At 47.6% G+C, this 24,196-nt stretch overlaps 5 protein-coding genes and 1 non-coding gene across 6 annotated transcripts; 3 read left to right on the top strand and 3 right to left on the bottom strand.

Moving 5' to 3' along the window:
- Window positions 1-1,716: 1,716 nt before the first annotated feature.
- On the top strand, window positions 1,717-3,139 carry F5891DRAFT_1131881 (acid protease; the record flags this gene model as incomplete). The annotated part of the gene is made up of 5 exons (XM_041364705.1): window positions 1,717-1,993; window positions 2,051-2,148; window positions 2,197-2,680; window positions 2,727-2,997; window positions 3,055-3,139. The coding sequence occupies 5 exons, from the start codon at window positions 1,717-1,719 to the stop codon at window positions 3,137-3,139; spliced, it is 1,215 nt and encodes a 404-aa protein (XP_041217355.1).
- Window positions 3,140-3,987: 848 nt separating this feature from the next.
- On the bottom strand, window positions 3,988-4,072 carry F5891DRAFT_t129. The gene has a single exon. It is a non-coding gene; the product is annotated as a tRNA-Ala (tRNA).
- Window positions 4,073-5,768: 1,696 nt separating this feature from the next.
- On the bottom strand, window positions 5,769-7,318 carry F5891DRAFT_1198817 (uncharacterized protein; the record flags this gene model as incomplete). Its single annotated transcript, XM_041368678.1, has 7 exons — window positions 5,769-5,984; window positions 6,036-6,375; window positions 6,432-6,591; window positions 6,642-6,761; window positions 6,817-6,848; window positions 6,902-7,092; window positions 7,145-7,318. The coding sequence occupies 7 exons, from the start codon at window positions 7,316-7,318 to the stop codon at window positions 5,769-5,771; spliced, it is 1,233 nt and encodes a 410-aa protein (XP_041217356.1).
- Window positions 7,319-7,911: 593 nt separating this feature from the next.
- F5891DRAFT_1198818 (cytochrome b5-like heme/steroid binding domain-containing protein) lies at window positions 7,912-8,740 on the bottom strand (the record flags this gene model as incomplete). The annotated part of the gene is made up of 3 exons (XM_041368679.1): window positions 7,912-7,991; window positions 8,046-8,223; window positions 8,273-8,740. 3 exons carry the CDS (start codon window positions 8,738-8,740, stop codon window positions 7,912-7,914), a joined length of 726 nt encoding a protein of 241 aa, XP_041217357.1.
- A 3,658-nt stretch (window positions 8,741-12,398) lies between these two features.
- F5891DRAFT_965713 (isoprenoid synthase domain-containing protein) lies at window positions 12,399-13,547 on the top strand (the record flags this gene model as incomplete). The annotated part of the gene is made up of 3 exons (XM_041376186.1): window positions 12,399-12,811; window positions 12,867-13,155; window positions 13,212-13,547. 3 exons carry the CDS (start codon window positions 12,399-12,401, stop codon window positions 13,545-13,547), a joined length of 1,038 nt encoding a protein of 345 aa, XP_041217358.1.
- A 7,570-nt stretch (window positions 13,548-21,117) lies between these two features.
- F5891DRAFT_987526 (uncharacterized protein) lies at window positions 21,118-23,692 on the top strand (the record flags this gene model as incomplete). Its single annotated transcript, XM_041377916.1, has 3 exons — window positions 21,118-22,048; window positions 22,095-22,197; window positions 22,246-23,692. The coding sequence occupies 3 exons, from the start codon at window positions 21,118-21,120 to the stop codon at window positions 23,690-23,692; spliced, it is 2,481 nt and encodes an 826-aa protein (XP_041217359.1).
- Between the last annotated feature and the right edge of the window lie 504 nt (window positions 23,693-24,196).

The following is a 24,196-nucleotide window of genomic DNA, read 5'->3' on the forward strand; positions in this document are numbered from 1 at the left end:
AGCCTCGGTCAGCGGCCATTATATTTCGATGATGTTTTGTAGTGCCGACTTGAGCAGGAGCCGGTGAAGGTTGCGAGCTAAAAGCGAGATCCATTAGATAAACCGAGCACGCCATTGTCAGACCTTCATCATGCTCAGCAATTTCACGGGCAGGTTATGAAAGTTGCATCGTACTAGTCGGAGGCTTGCACATGCATAGCCATCGTACAGACACATCGTTGCTTTAGAAACCTTATTCCACCTTCACAGGGTGCCAAAGATACAAATCCAAAACAGTGAGATGTCGCAACATGCAGATAGCACCACATCTTCACACGACGAAGCGCACGGTAACCATTCCATCCTCTATCTTTGCATGTAAATACTCAGCCTGGATGATGCAATCACCATGGCCTAGAAGACTTGCCATACAGACATTGCTGCACCGCATATCCGCGCTTTTTGTGGTTCTCCGAGCGCTTCAAATGCCCGGGTGTTTCCCATGGGCTTTGATGTTGATATTCTGTCGTTCGAGAAGCTCGACCGTTGCAGTCGCTGCCTTGGCTCTGGAATTCCAGTGTAAATCCATCCTGTGTTGGCGCGGATCAGTGACATCGAGTGTTGGATACATGAATCTATGATACACTTACCTGTGGCAACACCAAAGCACGGCGATGAATTAAGGCTCACAATGAATGGATAACACCGTCAAATGTTTGCATTCGCGCACCAAACATAATAATACACAAGAGGCGGGGTCTCTATGTGTTCGCGGCCAGCGTTGAACATTGAACATTGAACATTGAAAAAAGCTCGTCTAAATTCTAATCAAAGCCCACGGCGCTACCTTCGGCCTTCAACAGAGTCAAAAAATGAACCAACTGCTGTGATAGAATTGTGCTTACACCTGAGACATAGCGGAACAACAAGTTGATTACGGAGAAGGACGTCGTGGGTTCGAAGCAATTCGCTCGATTGGGATAAATAAAAAACGGAATGTTGACTCAGAGATTCGGAGTATGGCTTGGGCAACAACAAGACCTGGCAAAACAGCGTATTGGCAGCCTTGCTACATAGCCAGCATTCAAAAAAGTAGGCTCCAACAGTTTCTGATTTACAGAGTGACGAAAATGTGAATAGTACAACTACGTTATAGACTCCGCTCACTCAGGACACGTTCGGCATCAACTGTTCTGCACAAATAAGATCCATATACAACACCTTTATCGATAGACTCATAGCACCATATTCCACTATCAATGCAAGTCACACAAATACTTGGTAACTTGATCCACTAGCGTTCGAACGCATTCTTCAGAACTTCCAGAATGCTGAACTTTAAATCAAGTAAGTGCAGAACTTCGTCATGTAAATGATGTTCAAATAAGTTTGAAATTGCAGAATCACGCGCTTCTCAGTGACACTAATACTACTGAAGGTTTCTGCTAAACAGGTTCTGCAGTAAAATCCTACGGGTCATTTAAAGGTCATCGTCGGACTTTTGCTGCAGCTAGTACTTACTAACCGACACTCATTTCCTGCATAGATGAATTTCATAGGACTCGAATTTACCTTCACATATGCAACGAGCCCCGGAACCAGTCACATTTCAACTTAACGTAGTCGCTTCGAAGCCTTGCTATTGTTCGCCTCCGTGATATTGCTAGAATAACGTTTTCATGGTCTAATACCGACCACTATATAAAACGGCCCAGCTAGGAAGATGTCATTAGGAAGATGGTTTCCTCCGGATCACTTTCATCTCTCCTTGCCCTTTTGGCGCTTGCCTTCCTCTCACTGTCAGCGAGCGCTTTGCCTCGTCCTCGGACAGCGTCAACCACGGCTGCTCTCAAGCTTGCTGTTAGAGTAAACTCGTACGGGATCAAGAACATCGCAGCTGCAGATCGAGCTCGACTCAAAGTCCTTCAAGCTGGCGGAAGCTCTTCCGTCAATGCAACCAATACTGTGACGACATACACCGCTGACGTTGGCGTGGGGAGTCCAGCAACGTACTGTGAGCTGCTCTTGCTCCTGCAAATTCTTCATCTGACGCATTGTCAATTTCATACAGACACACTCCTGGTAGACACCGGAAGCTCAAATACCTGGATCGGGAGCAACAAGCTTTACAAGCAGACTGCCACGAGCCGGGACACACTCCATAAATTCGTGAGTATTTGTTTCTACGTGGCACACATTTTGTCGAATCATTTCTAGAAAATTCCATACGCCGATGGGAGTTCTGTTTCTGGAGAAGAATACACAGACACTGTGACGCTCAGCTCTGATCTGGTTGTTAACAGCCAATCTATTGGAGTTGCATCTGAAGCCTCACAGATGGGTGGTCTGGATGGAATTCTTGGTCTTGGGCCGGTTGATCTGACGCAGGGCCTCGTCGATGATACATCTGAAGTTGCAACTGTGATGGACAATCTCTACACGCAGAAAACAATTAGTTCAGAAGTACTCGGAGTGTTCTTTGCACCTGCTTCCTCTAGTGATAGCAGTGGCGAGCTCACATTTGGCAGTTATGACACCGCCAAAATTACTGGAAGAATCAACTATGTGCCCGTCACATCAGTATTTCCAGCGAGTACATATTGGGGCATCGATCAATCCATCATGTATGGGTCTACGCCCATTCTGGATGAGACAGCTGGTATCGTCGATACAGGAACCACCCTGATCCTCATTGCCTCTGGTAGGTGTCCTGTACGACATCAAAATCCTTCTGATCCACTATCCAGATGCCTTCAATATATATCAGACTGCGACGGGGGCGACCCTCGATAAGACCACTGGCTTGTTACAGATCTCATCCGACCAGTACGAGCAGCTCTCATCCTTGTATTTCACTATCGGTGGAATTACTTATGAGCTCACCCCGAATGGGCAAATCTGGCCTCGATCGTTGAACAGCGCCATTGGCGGTAGCACCAATAACATATACCTGGTCGTCAGCGACAGTGGGGACAGCAGCGGTTCTGGCTTGGATTTTACGAACGGCTATTGTTTCCTGTACGTTGAGCTGCATTTTTTGCCGGGAAAATAGATTGTTGAATTGTTCTTCCACAGCGAACGGTTCTACTCGGTGTACGACACGACAAACTCCCAAGTCGGGTTCGCCACCACTGAGTACACGTATGCCACGACAAATTAAATTCCTCTTCTAGAAAGATCACGGTTCTACTCGTATTACTATCAGCATATTTACCCGATGTACCTTATTTGAATTCCTCGTGTCTGATGTGCGTCGGTGCATGAATGAGAGCGATGGTGCTATGGTAAAACTGACCGGATTCTGATCATGAAGGCGTTCTTCCAGTATTCCATGTGTGCTCAGAATAAGGTTCAAGTTGACCTAGCATATCTGCTGTATTGCAAAGTCATTAGAAGTATGATATATGAAGCCCTGTGATTGAAATCATGGTTCTGTGCACACGAGAAATGCTTTCGTTCATTTATGTCATTTCTTCGCCCAACAGCAGTGCGTATCGTTTCGTAGTCGTGGAATCTGCCTGTTAGTATGTACGCGCCCAACTTGAACATGCCTCTTGATATGATAAGTCACCTCTAAGAGATCTCATCGATCATCTTTTGCATGTTCTTCCACGAGGGCTCAAATGTAATGTTACGTGTATATACGATGGATGACATCGATGATGAATTAGCTGTACACTCGATTTCATACTTCTAGGAAGTAGAAGCATCCAATTGCTTACAAACTGCGGGGAACAGAAAAGGTTGGAGAATCACTCCTCTAGGCAGTGCCAATGGTGTCAGTGCGTTCCATGTGCCATGTGGCTCAAATCCAGCTCTGGATGTCCTGTGGAGCTCCCATTAGGTAGTAGCACTGAGCTATGTGTATGATATTTAGTTTATCACAAGAAAGGACTCGGATAGACGCATTGATTATCGGCGAGTCGGCGACCGATCTTTGAAAAATCGATTTGATGAAGATTCGATAAAACATTGTACTGCTGGGCCTATGATTCTTGAGCAAAACAGTGGACAAATCCGGACTCGAACCGGAGACCCCCCGCACTCCAGCAACATGCTAAGCGGATGTGATAACCAGCTACACCATATGCCCGGTTATCGATCATGTCGGCTGGTCTAAGATAGGTCTAGATGGCGAGTCTCCGAAAACTTCACCTGACTTGGCCATAACATTCTTGGAATCCGATTCGTATGGTTGGCAAGGAAGGAAGACTGCACAAGCCGTGCTAAAAGTGCGCTTGCGAGAGCCTAGTCGAACGTTCCCTCTGGAGCCTCGAGGCCGAACCTAATCTTGAAAATTGATATTGGGAGTCTTGTACCTGATTCCAAAGAGACGTGGGGAAGATGTGAGTGCAGTTCATGGTGTACTGAACCTCTCATAACATGTCCATGGGGTGCGACGTATATGACAATGTCCAAGTGTGATGCTTCAATTTACCGTACCTGAGGATAAACACCTACAATTGTTACATAACAGCAACACTCCCACGTGCAGACTTGGACGTGCACTTTGAACACGAGTACCTGCTTAGTGCTTTGTACCACACACTCGCATGTCGTTCAACATCTCTGTATCAGGTTCTCATCCAAGTCCAACTTCCATCCCTGGTGGAGTGAAGCGCCACCGGAAGAATATCGCTCGCAAATCCACTGGACGCCAGCCTCCAAGGAAACAGGTAGGTTCTTTCAAGTCTCCACAAGTGTTACACTGACTCTGAGAAAACATCCAGTACGGGAAAGGCTACAAGAGCGATGAACATGGCTCTTCCGATGAATCATCGTATTTCTCAAACTCAAGCCCAGACACAGAAATCGTCTCACACTGCTCCAAATTTGCTGACTGGCTTGACAGCCTCCGCGAGAATGAAACGGACAATCGCATTCTGGAGGCTGTTGAGCGAGACGGAGGAAACTTCTTTCGTCTGATCCAGTGTGTGCTCGACTACGAACGCGCTTTACGAGGATTCGAGGATCACTCAGATATGGACGCCGAGACTTCAGGACGTATCGGCCATCACACAAGAGCCCTGCGCAACTTTGCTGATTTTCTGGGTGCCACAGCACGAGAGGGTATGAGTATCTCTACTCCGCTATCGCTTGCGATCGATCGGGATGGAAAACAACTATTCCGTCTAGCAAAGTGCTGCTTAAGTTTCAACAATGCAATTAATGGCGAGGGTTCTGAAAGCCCATGACTATCATATGTGTGTATCATTTTCGCTTGTGATGTTTGAGGACTAATAAGGAGGAAGAACCATATAATCTATCTGCTCGTATTTTGACTGGAGCACTTCAGTGTTGCATCTCAACATTTTTGTGGTCTTTTCGTAATGTGTTTGCGATACAATGTCTATAATTTGAGCACAATGTCGCGATTCACGAGGGACCATCAAGCAATTACGACGCCGAAAGTCTGGAGTATGGTTACCTGCCGGAGATTGAGGCGAGCCTGGTACGCAATGAACTCGATGGCGCAGGGCCGCCGCCCGTTATGTGCTCAAGTTTGAGTTCAACTTGAAAGTGGGCGTTTGTCGAGACGGGAACTCCATAGACTTTTGTAGTAGTGGATGGTATACTCAAACCTAAATAAAGAGGGTACATCGAAGTACTCACTATTAGTAGTACGGAAAATCTGCTATCAGTCAAAGTCTCAACGTCTCTATGTAGCGATGCTTCCAAGGTTGTTTGGATCAAATGTTTGTGCTGCGTGGCTGTTCACCCGCTCTGTCTAGAAGCCACAGTGGCTTGAACTTCTGTCATACTCTGCAATCAAAGTATAGACTAACATCTCAGTCATTATATCCGCGTGCCCGAGACAGACCCTTCTTCGACTGTGGAATCTCGATTCCCTGCTCCTTCCAGATCTCAATCTGACGATCTTTCGCCACTTTGCCTGTACGGCTCTCGTAGTCTTCAACAGACTCAGGTTTCTCGCCATGAGGCGTAGCTCTGAGTGCATGGCGGGTTTGAGGCCAGAAATCGAAAGTTGCGGTGTGAGTCACAATCTAGTATCTGGTCAAACTCTGCGCTCTTCGTTGAGTAGAAACAGCACTGACCCTGTTATCCCAGAACGCGACTGAATTCGGCTCCCAGTGAAAGCGCACGTGGAAGTCAACATTCTCGGCGATCTGGTGGAACAAGAAATTGAGAATGGTGTCGGACTCAGGTTTGGGGACGCCAAGTATGCGACGAGTAAAGCCAGGGTTGACATAAACGCTCTTCCAGCCAGTCACTGGGTGGACACGAACGACAGGATGTATGCTTTCGACAGGTTCGCGACGGACGTGGAGGCCGGCTGCGCGAGATCCACGTGCTTGCGCGACGGCGCTGTGCAGAGCTGTGAGACCCTCGAGGTATACCTGCATGCCAGGACTAAGGGAGGAATAAAGAGCATAACTGTACGTGATCATCAGGATAATTCTTTGCACAACGAGACATCTTCTGCTACTTACCCAGAGCTCCAGAGCGTATCACCGCCATACTCGGGACCAGTAATCACCTTCAAAGACGTGGTACTTGGCGGTTGGATCTCGTATGTCACATCGCTGTGCCAAAGCTCGATTTTCGAAAACGCGCTAGCGTCAGGGCGTCGGGAAGCGTCATTGTAAACGACTGAAGGATGGAATTAACAGTCACACAGTTTTTTGAACAACCTGACTCACCATGGACCTCCTCAAGTCCTGGTTCTCGAGGGACGGGGGTCGTCGCGTGCTTATGAAGGGGTCCAAAGTGTCTAGCAATGTCAAGTTGCTCGTGGATGCTGAGCTCCTGGTCTCGGAAGACTGCGCGAGAGATGTGTTAGTTCACTAAGTTGGAAACCTATTTAGGTTCACTCACAAACAACGCCTCTCTCCGCAACAAGAAGGGCGCTGGCATGATAGACTCTTTAAAACATAGTTGCAGTCATGTAGATGGTACCTACAGTTCGTCCTTTTGTTGATTCGTTAGCTGGCGGAGGTCGATGCCAACGAGCTCTGTGCCAATAGCGGGTGTAAGGTGTTTCACTTTCTGTGCAGCACTGAAGAGAGCCGTCTTGCTTGAATCTGCAAAGTGGCCGCGGTCGGTGACCTCAATTTCTGTGAGCGGTTCCCAATTCACAACGGGGAAGCGGGGCTTGGTAAAGCATCAGTCTTTGCCTGTGAGATTGAAACCCAAAGTCACTCACCTTATACTTGGCATACGAATAGTCATCGTCGTTCTCGTTACCAGCACTGGGCGAGTAGAAGGGATTTATGATCCGAGTGTCCTCTATCCGTTGATTAGCTTGAACTTTCTTCGACTCTGAAACACTGCCGATAGTTCCATTGCCGCTTTCTTCACTGATAGCTACTGGTGCCATGTTGTCGCGATTGAAAGGAAAGAATATATCGTCAGCGTCTGCGTTACACATTCCTCGTACTTTATATTGGAACAAAGAGGTCAGGCGACCACTCCCTGAAACTCAATGCGGAATGTGGTGCCAGTCGAAGGTCATATTGCGCAACCACATCACTCGCTTACCATTTTGGGATGCGATATAATCAAAGTAGATATTCTGAACCACATTATGACGATTGACGGATCTCTGCGTTCCTTGACGGGCGACCGAGTTCCAGAGGTGCCTTCAGCCGCATGGTAGCGTTTCTATCGGACCAAGGCGATAGGATGTTTCCATAGTCTTGTAGTGAGTTGCGGCACTAAATATCACGACTGCGATAACTCTGGTAGTCACCTGTTAGGGCTTTGCACAAATTTAGCAGAAGAGGAACACACAAGCAACCGCAGCTCAAATGTCCATCTCGTGGCAGTCCGGTTTGGGCGCCAAGTACATCACAGTACCTATGCGGCACCCGTCGTAGCACAGCAAGTGATCGGCTGATTGGGTACAGATATCGATAGCAGCATGCAGTTCTAGTTTAAACAATTATATGCAACGTCACGTCCCATCAATTATTAGCTTGGTTCTGAAACTAGAAATCCGACCAGGCATGCATCAAGCATGAAGTCCGCGTTCACCCATGCATGTGTCAGGGCTAAGTTATCCCGTTCAATGGTGCAGCTCATATGAAGATATGACAAGTACTCACAAAACAACTTAGTTCCATCTCTACCCGCTACTCTCATGAGCTCCTTTTCACCACCTGGATGATATGGGAGGTAGGGTGTGATATTATAGACCTTCCCGTTGATCGCTGTCCAAGCATCCTCTTTCTTGTTGTGCAACTTAAGCACAGATGGTGGAATGCGCATTAATGCATCAACTCCCTGATAAAATCTCACTACATCGCACTAGAGACGCCATCGACTTGCTTACGCGTAAGTTCTGGCCAGATGCCTTGAGATTTCCCCAATCAAGAGGACCAAATCCAGGCGCTAAAGCAACTTTATCCCGTCTAGAAAGTCGTTTGGGTGGTTGAGTCGTAGTCATAGGTGCAAGAAGAGACGATGAACTCTGTGGAGGCGGAACACCTGGTCGGCGTGTAGCAAGGCTGGGCGCAGGCGGTGGGGGCATCAATGCAGAGTCGGTGAGTATGTTTGGTATGCTGAATCCCCTGGATGAGTCTGAAGATGAAGAAGGCGAAGTGGCAGCACGTTGTGCACTGTTGATCGCTGGGAAAGCGGGCGGTACGTCGTCTTCACCTGCTGTGTCCGATCCATCGTCCTCATCATCTTCATTAACTTCTAGGACCGGAAGTGACTGGTTTGGGTAGGAGTCGTTGGACTCAACCGTGGTCACGGGACTTGAGGTATCAAGCGAAAACCAGCTACGCAGATAAGACATGAAGTCGACCGATATTGGAAGGTATCTTGAAGATCCAGTTGTGAGTGGAAGCTCTCCTCTATGTACCTAATCCAGCAATAGAATGGGCGGTGTCGTGAAAATGCTGCTGCGGTTGTACTGCGGCAACTGCCGCGACCGCTGTTGCGGTGCTACCAAACGGTGAGTGCACTAGTGAGCACTGAGCACTGAGCATCAACTGCTAGTCACTGGAACCTCCCAGTGCTCCAAATGAACCATGGAGTCAAGCATGCATGCTTATATTTATATACACGCTGACAAAGTCACGGTCGTACTGCCGGTCTGCAAATCAGGGTCTTCCATATATTGTTTCAACGACTGTATATCTTCTTTGTTCACTTTTACATTGTAGTCTAATTCCTCCCGGTGCAATGTTGTTTTCCTTTTTTCCGACCGAGTGATTGCACCCGCGGGCATCCGAGTCATCAGACGCGGTCGGTGCCACCGTGACCTTTCTTCACTTTCTTGGTCCTCTATGGGATTTTGTTACCTGTCGCTTCCGGAGTTCTGACGTGTCTTACTCGAGTTGTCATAAACTGACAAAAATAACCATTGTTTCTTACCAGTAGTTAGTACTAGTGCATATCGAGGATAAATGCAACGCTGAATGACACTGCAGGACGACATAAGCCATCGATAACAGAAAATCAACTTGATTTGAAGTTTGATATTGGCTACTGACATTTGACTGATACATGCACATCTGTCGTGGTCTATTTCAGTGATGGATTTTCATATCATCTCAGAATCCAGAAAGCCGAAGTCTGAAATCTGGAGGACTTGAGATCTGAGAGTCGGAACGCACTACTATTTCTTCAGTGTTGCGTTTCAAGAGAATAGTCGAATGAATTTATATTACTCATGTGAAGTGAAATCCTTCAAGGCGCCAATGCAGAGTCCAGAGCATGTGGCCAGCAACAAGGAAGTTCCTAGTGCCCAGAATAGAACCTAGACTCGTAATCATTCTGCCTACGTGCGTTCGCCATCATGGTGGGCATAAGTAACTTGATTCTCACAAGACTCGAAGGATCTCGGAGCCCGGCTGGTGAGTAGTGGTAGGATTATCAGTAGAAAAGATAGACCAAAATGCAAGTTTCTCACCAGTATGACCGCAACACATTGGAAAGCGTACGCAAATACGGATGAACCAGCCGGCTGACTTGTCATCACTAAACAGTGGGTACAAAGGTGTGTGGTAGGTTGGATCAGCCACGGCCCATGAGAAAGCGTCAGTAGCCACAGCAGGCTAAATGATAAATGAATAGTTGTCAACATGGCAGGAGATGCTAGAAGATGATGAGGAGCAATGAGGAAAAACGGCACAGCGACGAAATGGAGGTAAGAAGCAATTGGAGGCGGTGGGTGTTGAGAAAATTGGAGACCGTGGCTTCTGCAGGTGGGTGGGTTGTTGAGTGAGATACGTGACGGAGAGTGCTAAAACATGTGCGATAGATCGGATGTGCCAATTGGACAGATGGGATGATGGAGCAGTCTATTTAGTGTCCTTAGTACAAAAGTAAAAAAACCAAGAGAAGGGAGAATATACTTGCCAGTGCACGAGATTACACAGCGAGAGTGAGAGCATAGACGACCGGTGACGAGGTCCGTGACTGTGCCGTAAAAGATGGTGGGAACATAGCGGGGTGCTGGAGGGTGCGCGGGCGGTGGATACAGTTGGATGCTGGAGTAATGCTGGAGAGTGTGGCATATAGAACTTGGAAGGTGCTTGAGGGTTGGAATAGCATGTCTGGGTAGAAGCGGTGCGGTGGTTGTGGCATGACGAAATCAAATCTACATGATTAGCAGGGATTATGCGATGAGATACATACCCGAGCATCTGATATCACATCCATGCCATCTAAAAAGTCCCCGGGTGGCACCCCTTGAGGAAGTCGAAGGTAGGAAGAATTGAAAGGCGGGAGCTGACCTTGCGAGCGGAACCGCCGATGAACGACACGCAGTTTGAGTGCAAATACTCAAGGTGGCTCAAGACTGGGCGTGAGAAATGGAGACATCAGTTAGAGATAATTGATGAGTCGACTATACGAGCTGTGCGGGAAAGGAGAAGCAGTATGAACGGTCGGCCAAGGCGGACGCATGTAAGGTGATGGCAGATACATGAAAGTGATAGCGGTAATAAGGCAAACCACGAGAATAGTGGAGAGCCTAGGCCCGGTCAAGACAAGGACAGCTATGCTAAGGTTGGTGTAGTCAACCATAGTATGTTTGTAGACTCATACATCACAAATACTCACAGAACATCAGGAGGCTGGCCCCGTCGTATTATGTAACAAGGCGGACTTCAACTCCGTTGCGAGCAAATTTCAAACCCAGCATCTCTATCTTGACCGGTCAACCTTTGGCCAGCTACAGTCCGTACCACGAAATGCTGTTGTATTGTGTCAAATGTGTTTTAGACACAACACAATAGCATTTGGTGGAGTCATCACTAGTCAAGACTCAAGACTCTTAATATCTGGTAAGCTTTCTCCCAACGACGGTCCACTTTGCTCTAGTAAGTATTGTCCCTGACGGCCTGACCGGTCAGACCATTTGCTGCACGCTTCTAGGTTACTATGTAGCAACATAATACGGCGGTTGCTTTTACAGAATCAACAAGCACCTCCTGGTGGACAACGATCGAACAACAATTTCTTTTTGAACGCAAGAACCTGGTGAGTCTTCCTGATAAACGGATTCAATTGCTATGTCATAAAATGCAGCAGGAATATTCTGAAGTCTGTGGGACCTCGCAGGAGAGATACCACGCGAGGGGGATGATTTAGAGACTAATCGAATACATTGACATGAAGTCCAATTACTCTTGTATAGGATATCATGCGAAGTCGTCTTCTTGATCCGAGCACGCGGTAAGTAAGCACATGAACTTCGTCGATTGGAATGCTCACGGTTTCCACGTCAGTGAGTTCGACATCGCAAACATCATCATACATAGCAATCCACTCTGGATGTTGTCAATCTTACATCGACATCTATGTTTTCCAGTACGTCGTCGAAGGAAATGCCGCTGCGGCCGGTACCAAAAACATTACTTCAATATGCTGAGGCCTAGGCGAATGTTGCTGCGTCTCTTCCTGCGACTTATTCTTGAAATCAGGTTCACGGATAGCACATGTTATGAATCCGTTACCCGCCCCAAATCCGGCTCACCTTTTGCAGCCGAGTTGTTTCTCTGGTTTTGTGACTTCCGTTCGCCCTCAGGATTCACTTGCCTCCAAACCAGGTCTCTAGTACCTTTCCCAAATTCGTTCAGCTTTGACGATTTTGGGTGTTGCTGACTGACCAGGCGCTAATTTTTGCCATTTTGGTCTATACATACCTGGCAGGGCATGTTTTTAACCTACAAAAACCGGTGCACACCATTATGTGGTGCCCTTATGTGGCGAGTATGGGGTCATATTTGGATTGCTTACACTCTACCTTTATGCCCTGCCTAGCGAGCGGTTACCGGCACTGCTGCCATGGCATGTGTTTACCGTTCCCTTTTCTCGCAATCTAAGCACCAATCCAAAATACGGATTTGACCGCGAAAGGCACGTTCACTATAAAGGCGGGTACGTACCAGAGTAATCTGTTGCTTATGTCCCCAACCTACGCCTAGTGTATCCAGATTTACAGCATGGCTTCTTCTGTAACTTATACATCCACTCTTTCCGACTCCGAGCCTACAGAATTCATTTTACCCGACCTTGTCAGTGATATCCATTATCCCCTGCGACTGAACCCTCGCTATTATCCAATCTCCCGCGCGTCTGAAGAATGGCTTCTTACCGGAACGCATCTCACAGAGCTCGAAATTACCACACTTATGGGTTTGCGCGCAGGTGAACTTGCCGCAGCTTGCTACCCTGATGCCGATGCTTTCCATCTCCGAGTCTGCTCAGATTTCTTCAACTGGTTGTCCAATATGGATGACTGGTTGGATGCGTTCGATGTTGACAGTACGTGGGGAATGCGTGAATGCTGCATTTCTGCGCTTCGTGATCCCATCAACTCAGAGACAGAAAAACTCGGTGTAAAGATGTGCAAATCGTACGCCGGGTTATTGAGTTACATTTTCATTAGAGACTGACCGTCTACATACCAGGTACTTCAGCCGCTTTAGGCAGACCAGCAGCTCTGGCTGCACTGAGCGGTTTATTCGCACAATGGACCTATTCTTCATTGCGGTGGCTAAGCAGGCAGACGATCGTGCCAAAAAACGTATCCCTGATCTTAAATCCTACATCACTGTGAGGCGAGACACGAGCGCCTGCAAGCCTTGCTTTGTCTTCATTGAATATGCAGCTGGGATTGATCTACCTGATGAAGTAATGTCACATCCAGTCATGATAGCGGTGGAAGAGGCAACCAATGATTTCATTACTTGGTCCAATGTGATTTCTCATTCTTTGTCAGACGTTGTCGGCACTGCTGACATCACTTTTGACAGGATATTTTCTCTTACAATGTGGAGCAATCTCGCCATGACACACATAATCTTGTTGTTGTGCTCATGCGCGAACAAGACCTGAATTTGCAAGGCGCTCTAGATTATTCCGATTGGCTGTGCAAGGGTGCTATCCAGCGCTTTGAACACAACCGCGCTATCATCCCCTCATGGGGCAGAGAGCTTGACAAACAGGTGGCTATTTACCTCCAAGGGCTGCAAGACTGGATTATTGGTGTGCTTCACTGGTCCTTTGATTCCACCCGCTATTTCGGGAAGGACGGACATACAGTCAAGCGAGACCGTATCATCAGGCTACTTCCCAAACGGCCCTTGTAAAGCATATATCGTATCGGTTTTCATAGGTGAGGTTGTTTTTATCTTTTCTGCATTGTGGAATTCACTTTAACTGCAACAACTTGTACACTGACAAGCCCATTCGGAATTCTGGAGCGAAATACAAACTGCCCTCTGGGATTCATAGGCTACTTTCGTAGTGTTTGGCGTTACATAGGAAATGTTGATGTAAAAAATTCTTTCTTCATTTTGTCTTGAGCTCATTAATGTCGTGGCATAGCGAATCGATTTACGAATAGTTCGCTGAGGTCAGGTTTAGTAATGTCATCACTTCAGAGATTTTGGCTGAAATCAGACCTTCACTCCATTCTACCTCTCGACCGAAGCCTGAGATAAAACATACAATATCGACATATCTCTGGTGCCTACAGGTGTCAGTTCGAACTCGCAGCCATGGGAGCGATCGGTAGATAGGTTATCGAGCAATCACAAGGTTGAGGTATCTTTTTCTGAAGGAGCTCGCATTGATCAAAGTTCCCGTGGGATTGAAGCGGTTATCTGACAGATTCTGACTGCATGCTTTCTAGAATAGTAAGGCCAGTCTGACGGAATATACGAATCGGGCAGACATTCTTGCGGAGCTATGTGCGCTTCATATGAGCTCCATCGAAAGGAGCTCAAGTTTCAAGAACCGATCACAGATATTTACGCCATCTTTTGAGGTGTTGGTTCCGTCCACAGTTTCGTCCATGGTCGGCTCCGTGGAGCAATCGCGAAGATCCCTTCTGTCTTCTCATTCTCCATACAGAGAGATCAAAATTTCGAGCTCGTTCACACTTGACTAATAACTCTTGAAGGCCTTATTTCTTTCACATCCTCTGATCCGCTTTCATCATCCTTACCTTCGGGTGAAAACGTTGTTCATGAGTTTTCAAACGTACTATCAAAAATTGGGACATCATATCATCCTGAATCTACATGTCAAGCGCAATCCATCCGAGCGATGACATCACTTTATGGATAGATGAAACTGATTTTAATCTGCCAGGGTGCCCTGGTCGCCATCTATGCAAACTCGCCGCAGGTACCTTGAAAGCCATGTCAGATTGCCTGCGATTCCAATGCAGAATCAGCGTCCTGTGCCACTTCATTAGGACCTGTCAGACGAAGCTTGCCAGCCAGCTTTTGTCGATGTGTCTGATATTACTAACCTCCGCTCGATAATCCCTGCAGAACACGATCTCCCCACCCCATCTACACAACTGTGTATTATGGTGTTTACCAAGGGAGAGGAGCTTCTCAACTGCATGGGACATGCCATACACGTTGGCGATATCTGGTTCAACAAAGTATTGTCAGTAGCTGTTGAAGAAGAGCACGAGAGAGAGATGGACGGCTTGCTTAATGTGCAGTGATTACCGACATATCAGCTTCTTTGTTGATCTATTTCGGAGGCATATCAAGTTGTAGTGATATCAGAGGGTTATTAACTTATCATGGTCCTTCCGATTGCAGACGTTGTCGATAAGCCCATGCCGAAGGCGAAAATATTAGATTCGGCGAGACTAAGTCTCCTTGAATATGACGTGGCACCACAAAGTACTGCTAGTCGGTACATGTACACGCTCCTGTAAGACAATCGAAGTTATACTAATTTCTGCATCGAAGTCAGCCACGATTTTGGCATGATATTCTCGAACGCTAAGGATAAGGCGTGGTCCCAGCACAAACATTTGCACAACCAATAAAATCGGAAGAGCACCAAAAAGTATCTGAGTTCCAAAAGAATTTTGATTCTACAGAAATAATTAGCAGTGGTTGCACGCGGATGTCAACAACGGATCAGCACACCATGAGCTCTATAGAGGGTATTGTAAGTTCAAGGCAAGAGACACCAACAAAGCTAGCACGCGCGGAAGTTGAGAAAAAGAAAACTAAATTGACATTACAAGCTCACCTCGCAAAATAAAGAACATGAGATTGCATCAGCACTCTGAAACAGTCCCCAATAGTCGATCCTGTCGATGGACCGAGTCGTCGCAGGTCGTGGAAGTGTTTCACAGCAATCCAGACTGAAAGACACAGTGCGATGACCTCCCAAATAGTGTAGAGCATCCAAGACATCGAGTTCAGAAACCAGGCATTCCCTTCAAGTGTAAGATGGCACATATATGTGCCAGAGATTATCAGCTCCTCTGGTGTTTGTCCGATGAGCTATGTTGTTCTTAGAGTCAACAAATACAACTTACCCACTACAGTATCCTTGAGTCCTAGTGCCGCCATTACCCCGCAGGCGATGTTAACAGCCAGGAAGATAACAACAAGGATTGACAGAATCATTCTAGATCTCCCATACATGGTATGCAATCGAGCAATCATAATGGCTTGCATCATGTTTCAGTCGAGTCAATATCACAGTGGTATTGCAGCTAGGTAACTCACCGCCCAACATGGCAGTCACGACCACACTTGTCACATTTATTGCGCAGTACAAAATGTTGCCTGAAACTCCCAATTAGTGATCACCCCCGTACTAAGATCAAACACTCCAACTTACACCTATTCAATCATTATGTCGAGCCAAGTTCAATCGTCAGAATCTCACTCACCCCTGCAATGACTATATTCATTTGGATGGGAATGATATGGTTGCGTAATACTCACTGCATCTGTCAGCGAGATAAATGGCGCAAATGCTATGTACCGCCGGTCAGAATAATCGAACACAGCGGATACGAGACATACCCAGAATATTGGTGCTGATGGTCAGAGATGAGCTATTAGCACGGTGCCAATCTGTTGGCCTCGACACATACACGGAAAATAATATTCCAATATAACGTATCTAAAACATTTTGAAGTCAGCACAACTTGCCAACCACGCTATAGCACAACATGAGGTACGAACAACCAAATACAGCACAGTCATGAGAGACCTGCGTTGCTTCTGCGCAAAAATTATTGTACTTGTTGTTTTTCTTCTGATATGGAGCTCCGTCACCCACCCAGATCAGTTCAATCTATAAGATTATTCTTAGCGAGTTGGCTGTTCCGAAGATAACATCAACCTACCTCCCGCCCGAGTGTTAATACTGGATATCATAAGAATGTCAGCAGTTTGCGAACACTGTCCTGCTCACCCCAATCGTATACCACCACGACGCCGGCAGCAACTGCGAAACTGCAAGTCAATGTTAGATCGAGACATCCTAATGAGACGAACCTATCCAATAGCTGAAAAGAACATTCGAATTGACTACTGGCCACCAACTGGGACCATTCGAGACTACGGTCATATTTGAGGGATGGGTGAGCGAGTGGGGGATGTTGTGGTGTGTAACGATCTAGTGTTCGTGTCAAATATACTACCGTTCAGCGCTCCGAGTCAGGGCTCGTAATATCACCAAAATCGGCATGACGGTTACATGATGGTGATGGATAGCTGGTTGTACCTGAATTGTCATCAGGGAAACCCTCCTTTAGTTAGAACCAATTTGAACACGGCAAATCATGCCAGTGCTCTATACTAGTAAGCTAGCCCGAGGGCATCGTGAAAACGTTGTGCCAGTGCCACTAGGCCTATGTCTAACATATATATCTAGCGAATAGCCGCCGGCTCGGTGTCAATGGTGTCCATCCCGTCATGCTGTGCTGCTTATTTGCAATTTATTTGCGTGCCCTCCCTCCTTTTGACCTCCAAGTTACTCTTCCATTTTGTTTCACGACACTATAGTCAGCCATACATGGATACGATCTACACCATCCAGCACGCCGTACAACACTCACGCAAGCTCACATCCTGTTACCACTTCTCATTGCTCCTTTTGTTCCAGTGCTATATGGCGACCACCTGTACTTTTCATGAATCGGTCGCTGCGCCCTGTGCTAGTTCACTACCTGTCAGACGAAGCTCGCCGATCAGCATTTGCTGACCTCCATTCGATGACGCCCGCAGAATGCAAAATCCTCACTCCATTTACTTCACCGTTTATCAGGGTGTCTGCCAAAGGAGAAGAGCTTCCCAGCCGGTGCCCGAAGCTTGAATAGGAATGCTCTGTCAGTGAGTGTTGAAGAACAGCACGAGGGAGAAGATGGACGGCTTCAAGCTTGATGTGCAGTTATCAATATCTTCATCGATTTATTTCGGAGGCATGTCAAGTTTTAGTAATGTCGCAGGCCGCTCGCTGTGCACATATCAATATGTTCAAGTGTGTGATGATCATTGAGAAAGAAGGAGTGTCTTCGATGGTCTTCTGAGCCAAGAATACATGTAGGTTGCATGAACTGCAATTTTGGCCTCATAATCTTTTAAGAGTACATGCTTAGAATGAAAGAAACACCCGAACCGTCTCGCAGACGTTGTTGATAAACCTATGCCGGAGGTGAAGAGATCAGATTCACGGAGATCAATCCTTGAATATGGTGTGGCACTACACAGTACTGCTAGTTGATACATGCACACGCTCCTGGAAGACAATCGAAGTCATGCTAGTTTCTGCGTCGGAGTTGCCCACGAGTTTAGCGTGATATTCTCGAATACTAAGGATGAGGCGTGGTCCCAGAACAAACATCTGCACGCCCAAGAAAATTGGAAGAACACCAACAAGTACCTGAGTGCCCATATAACTTGAATTCTCCAGGGATAATTAGCAGTGGTTACATGTAGATGTCAGCGATAGGTCAGCGCACCATAAGTCCTGGAGTGAGAGTCGCAAGCTCTGGAGAGAGAATCGCAAGCTCAAGACAAGGGACACAGACGAAGCTAGCACGTGCAGAACGTCAGCACATAAAAATAACCACATCCACATTACAAACTCACGCTGCAAAATAAAGCACGTGAGATTTTATCAGCACTGTGAAACAGTCCCCAATGGTCGACCTTGTCCGAGATGGCCCGAGTCGTCGCAGGTCACGAAAGTGTTTTACAGCGATCCAGACTGAAAGACACAGTGCGAGGACCTCCCAAACAGTGTAGAGCATCCAATTCAGTGAGTTCAGAAGCCAGACATCTCCATCATATCCGAGATCGCATATATATGTGCCAGAAAGTATCAGTTCCTCTGGCGTTTGTCAAATGAGGTGTATTATTCAAGTCAACGAGTAAAGCTTACCTAGTATAGCATGCTTGAGTGCTATTGCCGTCACGACTCCGCAGGTAATGTTAACAGCCAGGAAGATGAAAACAAGGATGATGAGGATCATTCTAGATCTCTCGTACATGGTATACAACCGAGCAACCATGATGACTTGTATCATGTTCCAGTCGAGTCAATATCACTGAGGTATCGCAGCTGGGTAACTCACCGCCCAACATGGCAGTTACAACCACATTTGTCCCATTTATTGCGTAGTACATGTTATTACCTGAAACACCCAATTAGTGATCAACATCGTAGTAGGATGAAACGTTCCAACTCACACCTGTGTAGCTATTATGTCGAGCCGCGTTCAACGTTCAGAATCTCACTCACCCCTACAAATGAGTGTATTCATTTGTATGGGAATAGGATGGTTGCGTAATACCCACTGCATCTGTCAATGAGATATATGGCGCAAATACTATGCGCCGCAGGTCAGAAGAATCGAATACAGCGCATATCAAACATACCCAGCATATACACACTGATTGTGAGAGGTGAGCTATTAGTGCGGTGCCAATCTGTTGGCCTCGACACATACACAGAATATGGTATTCCAATATAGCGTATCTAGACCATTGGAGAATCAGCACAGCTCGCCAACCACGCTATAGCACAATATAAGGTACGAACAACCAAATACAGCACAGTCATGAGAGACCAACGATGCTTCTGTCGCGAATTCATGGTATTAGTATCCTGATATGTGACTCTGACACTCACCCAGATCAGCTCAATCTATGACACCGTTCTCAGCGAGCTGGCTACTGCGGCGATAATATCGACCTACCTCTTGTCCTAGTGTTAGGGCTGGAAATATTATAAGAATTTCGGTAGTTTTCGAACGCTGTTTGCTCACCCCAATCGTATACCACCACGACGCCGGCGGCAACTGCGAAACGCAAATCAATGTCACTAGATCGAGAGATCTTGGTGCAACGAACATATCCAATAGCTATAAAAAACATTCGAATTGATTTTCGGCCACCAACTGGGATCATTCAGGACGACGGTCATATTCGAGGGACGGGTGCGAGCAAATGTGGGTGTAACGATCCTGGTATTCGTGTTAGATATACCACTGTTCAGCGCTCAGCGCTCGTATTATCCATGATGGTTACATGATGGATAGTCAGCTATACTTGTAGTCCAATACCTCTTCTAGTTAGAGCTAATTTGAACACAATCGTGAAAACGCCGCGGGCATCTTGAAAATGCTGCGCCACTGCTGCGACTGGTGCGGCAACTGCCGCGCATCAACTACACAGCTGTCACTGGCTCCCAGTGCTTGTCGACATGTTCCCCAAACAAGCCATGGATTCAAGCTCAAGCTTGCCACTTCTCAGCAACGTCGCTTCGTCTCTTATCGCCTCCTCAGTTCCTGTTGGCCCATTGTTCCATCAAGAAATCTGTCTGATAGGCTCTTCGCACTCTTTGCTGAGTGCTAGCTACTCGATCTATATTTCTTTTCATCGTTCTAGTCCAACCAAGACCTCAATATTCCGCTAAATGAACTGAACACCCACGTCTGTCCCATTTTGCCGGCAAACCCTTATGGTGAGTTTCCTCTGAATATTGCGGCCATTCAAAGAATGAGATTCAGTCAGCGGGGAGCATCAGATGTGGGCACCTGTTTCATCATTATCCATACCTCCTAATGTTGCATCTCTGGCCAAAGGTACAGTGAAAGTACTTGATCGTGATGACCTTGACTGTCGGCTCGTCCACTCAGAGTAGCGGTGTCCGGCCGAAGCTCGTATGGAATTAACATTCCCAGTCTCTAGATTTCAGTTGGTCTTTCCGCCCTCGATCTTGAGCACACCTCGGGTTAGCTTGAGTGTGTCGTGCAATTGTTCAATTTGCCATTTCTATTCTTCGATCGAAGCTTAGACTATTTGGTACTAGTGTTGTGCGAACTTCGTGCTGTGGTTTCCCTGGGTGCAGCAGACTCGGACTCCCTTATTTCTTTGACTGGCTGCCGTAGGCCTTTGAGACCGAGCACATTGATTGCATGGACCGCGTGCGGAGGTTGAACATCATTTGATACAGAACGGGTCAGGAATAAAATAACGTATACCTTTGCGAAATACAGATTGTTCAAAGCCAAGAAGTGCCCTGCTCACCAGTAGTGCTGCTCATAACAATCCTGAAATCCAGCCTCATATCCAGATATCAATAGCTATTCCGACCGCACGATTATCGACACCCTTCAACTCTTCACCAGTCCAGAATCTCGTGCCAATGTTAAGCTCACCTAGATTGGGGAGCGTGAGTACGTTAAGAAAGGTAGACAATGGATCTTGAGGGAAGGGAGAGGAAAAAAAATATTGCATGTAAGGGGCGAGACTGGCGTAAAAGGGGGATGAGTCGCGAGTGACACGTGATATGGTCCGTGCACGCTTACGTGATTCGTTGATTGTGGATTCATTTTGCAATTTCTATTTCCTGATCGAATTGTACTGGACTCGTTGTCTATGGCTGCCGTTGACCTCGTCCTTCGCCGTTCCACCCGAATAGCACAACACCCTCATCATCATCATCATCACCATACAACTAAACGACGTCCTTTGAATAACTTGGAAGAACTACATACTTCTTCTACAAGCGCGAATGACGAGCTCACCCCACGTGCACTCAGAGCCCTCAAACGTCAGCGTCTAGCTCTTGACTCGGACGGTCTTCTACTGCCTCATATAGAGACCAACCATAGGAGAAAGAGACGTAAAGAGAATGATAATACGAATGTCGCTCATGGTAACGTCGGCGAGGTGCGTCGACGCATGCGCCAAGTACGAGTCAGAACCCGTGCTCAAAACGTGCCAAAGCCACGCCACATTCCACCTCTAGCACCAACAATCATCGATCTACCTATACAACCAGTTACAACTCAAGAATCCCTTCGTAATGTCCTCGCGGATCAACCAAGTATTTTAGCGCCTAAGGATCATGACGAGCCTGCATCAACGGAACTCAAGTCGACAATGGAGTCAAAACCCACGACGGAGACCAAGTCGTCGGCGGAGTCAAAATCGACGACGGAGACCAAACCGACGCCGTCGTCGACGCCACTCGACCTTGACTCTTTAATCCCATTAGATCCTTTACCCGAATTCCCTCCAAATGACTCATCTTATACCAACTCTTCGGACTTCGTGTCAAATCCGACGTTTTCCCCTCCCGCAGATTTAAATCCTTTCTCTTCAAATACAATCCCCTTTCCATCATCCCAGCCCGGTCCTTTCGGGTCGAATTCATTCCCAACCTCCTTCTCCACTGGCTTCTCTCACCAGTTCATCCCCCAACCCGATTTTTCTCACTCTCAAGACAATGCCTTTTCAAATACAGCATTCCCTGACCAAGAGTATACCAACGGATACAACCAATCCAACGGATACCCCCAACAATGTATGTTCTTCTTGTTCATTCTTACCATCATCTAACACAACCCCAGCCACGTTCTCGCAACCAAACTCGTTTGACTACACACCCGCCCCACATCGCGATCGAGAAGTCAACATCTGGAAATTAGCATGTCAAGAGCGAGTAGAATTCTTGTTAGTCTCTTAGTTTCATTTTGATTCCACACCATTGACGTTCCCCAGACTTCGTCGTTACGGCACAGACACAATCAAAGCCCTCGTCGCATCCGAGGCACGCACCACTTTCCCCTCCCCATCCACCCACTCCTCCAACACCCGCTTTCGTCTCTACACACCTGCTTCCTACCTCGAACGCGCAAGCTACACCTACAAGTCTGCTGCATTTGAAGCTATTGATTTTGATATGGATGACGAAGAGGATGAAGACGAAGATTTGGATGAATGTGACCTTTCTGGTGACTATGATGATGATTATGATGATGACGAAGAGGATGCAGAGGGTGAAGACGGATTGTTTTCGATGGATGTTGAAGGTGCCAAGGCAATTGCGACGCCTTGTGTCCCGGCGATTGTGACTCCTACGGTACCGACTGTTCCGTCGATTTTGCCGCCGATAGCGCCTACACCGCAGAAACAGGCTACGTCACCTCCGAGATCTACATCGCCGCCTGGGCGGTCTTTATTGGACACGATGCCTATTCCACGCCCTTTGTGTGCCTCCCCGCCGTGTTCCCCTCCACGTCGAACGCCCTCTCCTCCGATTCCCCAGCGTCTTTCTACCCCTACATCAACGACCACACAAACGCCTTCCTCAACCCCCGCATCTCCCTCAACACCAACACTCCCACCATCACATCCAACACCCACTCCCCAAACACCACCACCGATACACTCACCACAAACGCCACCTCAAATACATTCTCCCACCCTCCCGCGCACTCCACCTCTCTCCTCCCTCCACGTAACCCTCCTCTCCGAGCCTCCCCGAGCATTCATGGGGCGTGGCACTCCTCCTGACAGGAGGCGGCTGAGCGAGTGGGGGAGGTGGGGATGTGTGCAAGTATATGGGAAGAGCGGGGAGAGGAGACGGCTGAGTTTGGGACATGGGGGAGATCATATGCATCTGCAGCCCATACAGTGTGGAGAGAACCTGGGTATGGGTATGGAGCAATTGCGCAAAGAGGATATAGCGAGGCACGAGAACCCACAACCACTGCAATTCATCGAGCACCAACCTCCACACGCACCCCAACAGCATGAAGATCCACATCCGCATCCCAACCCCCACGAAGACCCACCTCATACACATGCCCATGCCCACGCCGTACCAGGCGAATGGACAAGTTTCTTATTCGCAATGCTTGAAGGAGACAGGACAGGAAGCGCGGGGTGGTATGAGCTTGGAGCGCAGGGTACGCAAGGGGGCGGCGAGGGCATGGGTGCCGATGGTGTGCCGCAGAGTATGAATATGGGCGTTTTAGGAGGGGCACAGGGTATGGTGGGGAGTTTAGGAGGGACGCAAGCTGGATTAGGCGGGACGCAGAGTCTCGGTATGGGGGCACAGAGTCTAGGCATGGGCGCGGTCGGGCAAGGAATAGGAATGGGCTCGATGACGCAGCCAGTTTCCATCGGAGAAGCGGATAGTACGCTGAGATTTGCGCTTGGGTGAATTGCGCTGGTCGTCGTTCGCTGGATTGGAGCACTCGCGGTCCACCTCTTTTGTTGTATGCCTTGTTGTACCTGCATTCTCCTCCTCGTCTTATTCACCTCATCACATTCACCTCATCGCCACAGCCTTGTGCACCTCATCACTATCACACAACCCACACATCATACCCGCCCAAAAATCCCACACACCACAACTCAACACTATCAATGTAGCGATAATTTTTCCTGATCCATATCAGGATTATAGGATTTTTGGTTATACCAGCGAGCCCGTCTGAAGCTCATCAGGCGAGCTCGGTGAAGCTGCGAGCTCATGCGCCGTATACGTGCGCTATCGCAGGACCGGGCGCGTTAGGCCCGTCTCATCTCAACCACTGTATCAGAAGAATTGATTATTCCCACATGGGCTTTGTACCTCGTTGTACGTGCTGTCCTCGTTGTATGTTGCCACCTCGTGTTGTACGGTGCCACCTCGTGTTGTACACTGCCACGTCGTTGTACGTCT

Source organism: Suillus fuscotomentosus (genome assembly GCF_016647785.1).
Source record: "Suillus fuscotomentosus strain FC203 chromosome Unknown F5891scaffold_165, whole genome shotgun sequence".
Lineage (NCBI taxonomy): Eukaryota > Fungi > Basidiomycota > Agaricomycetes > Boletales > Suillaceae > Suillus > Suillus fuscotomentosus.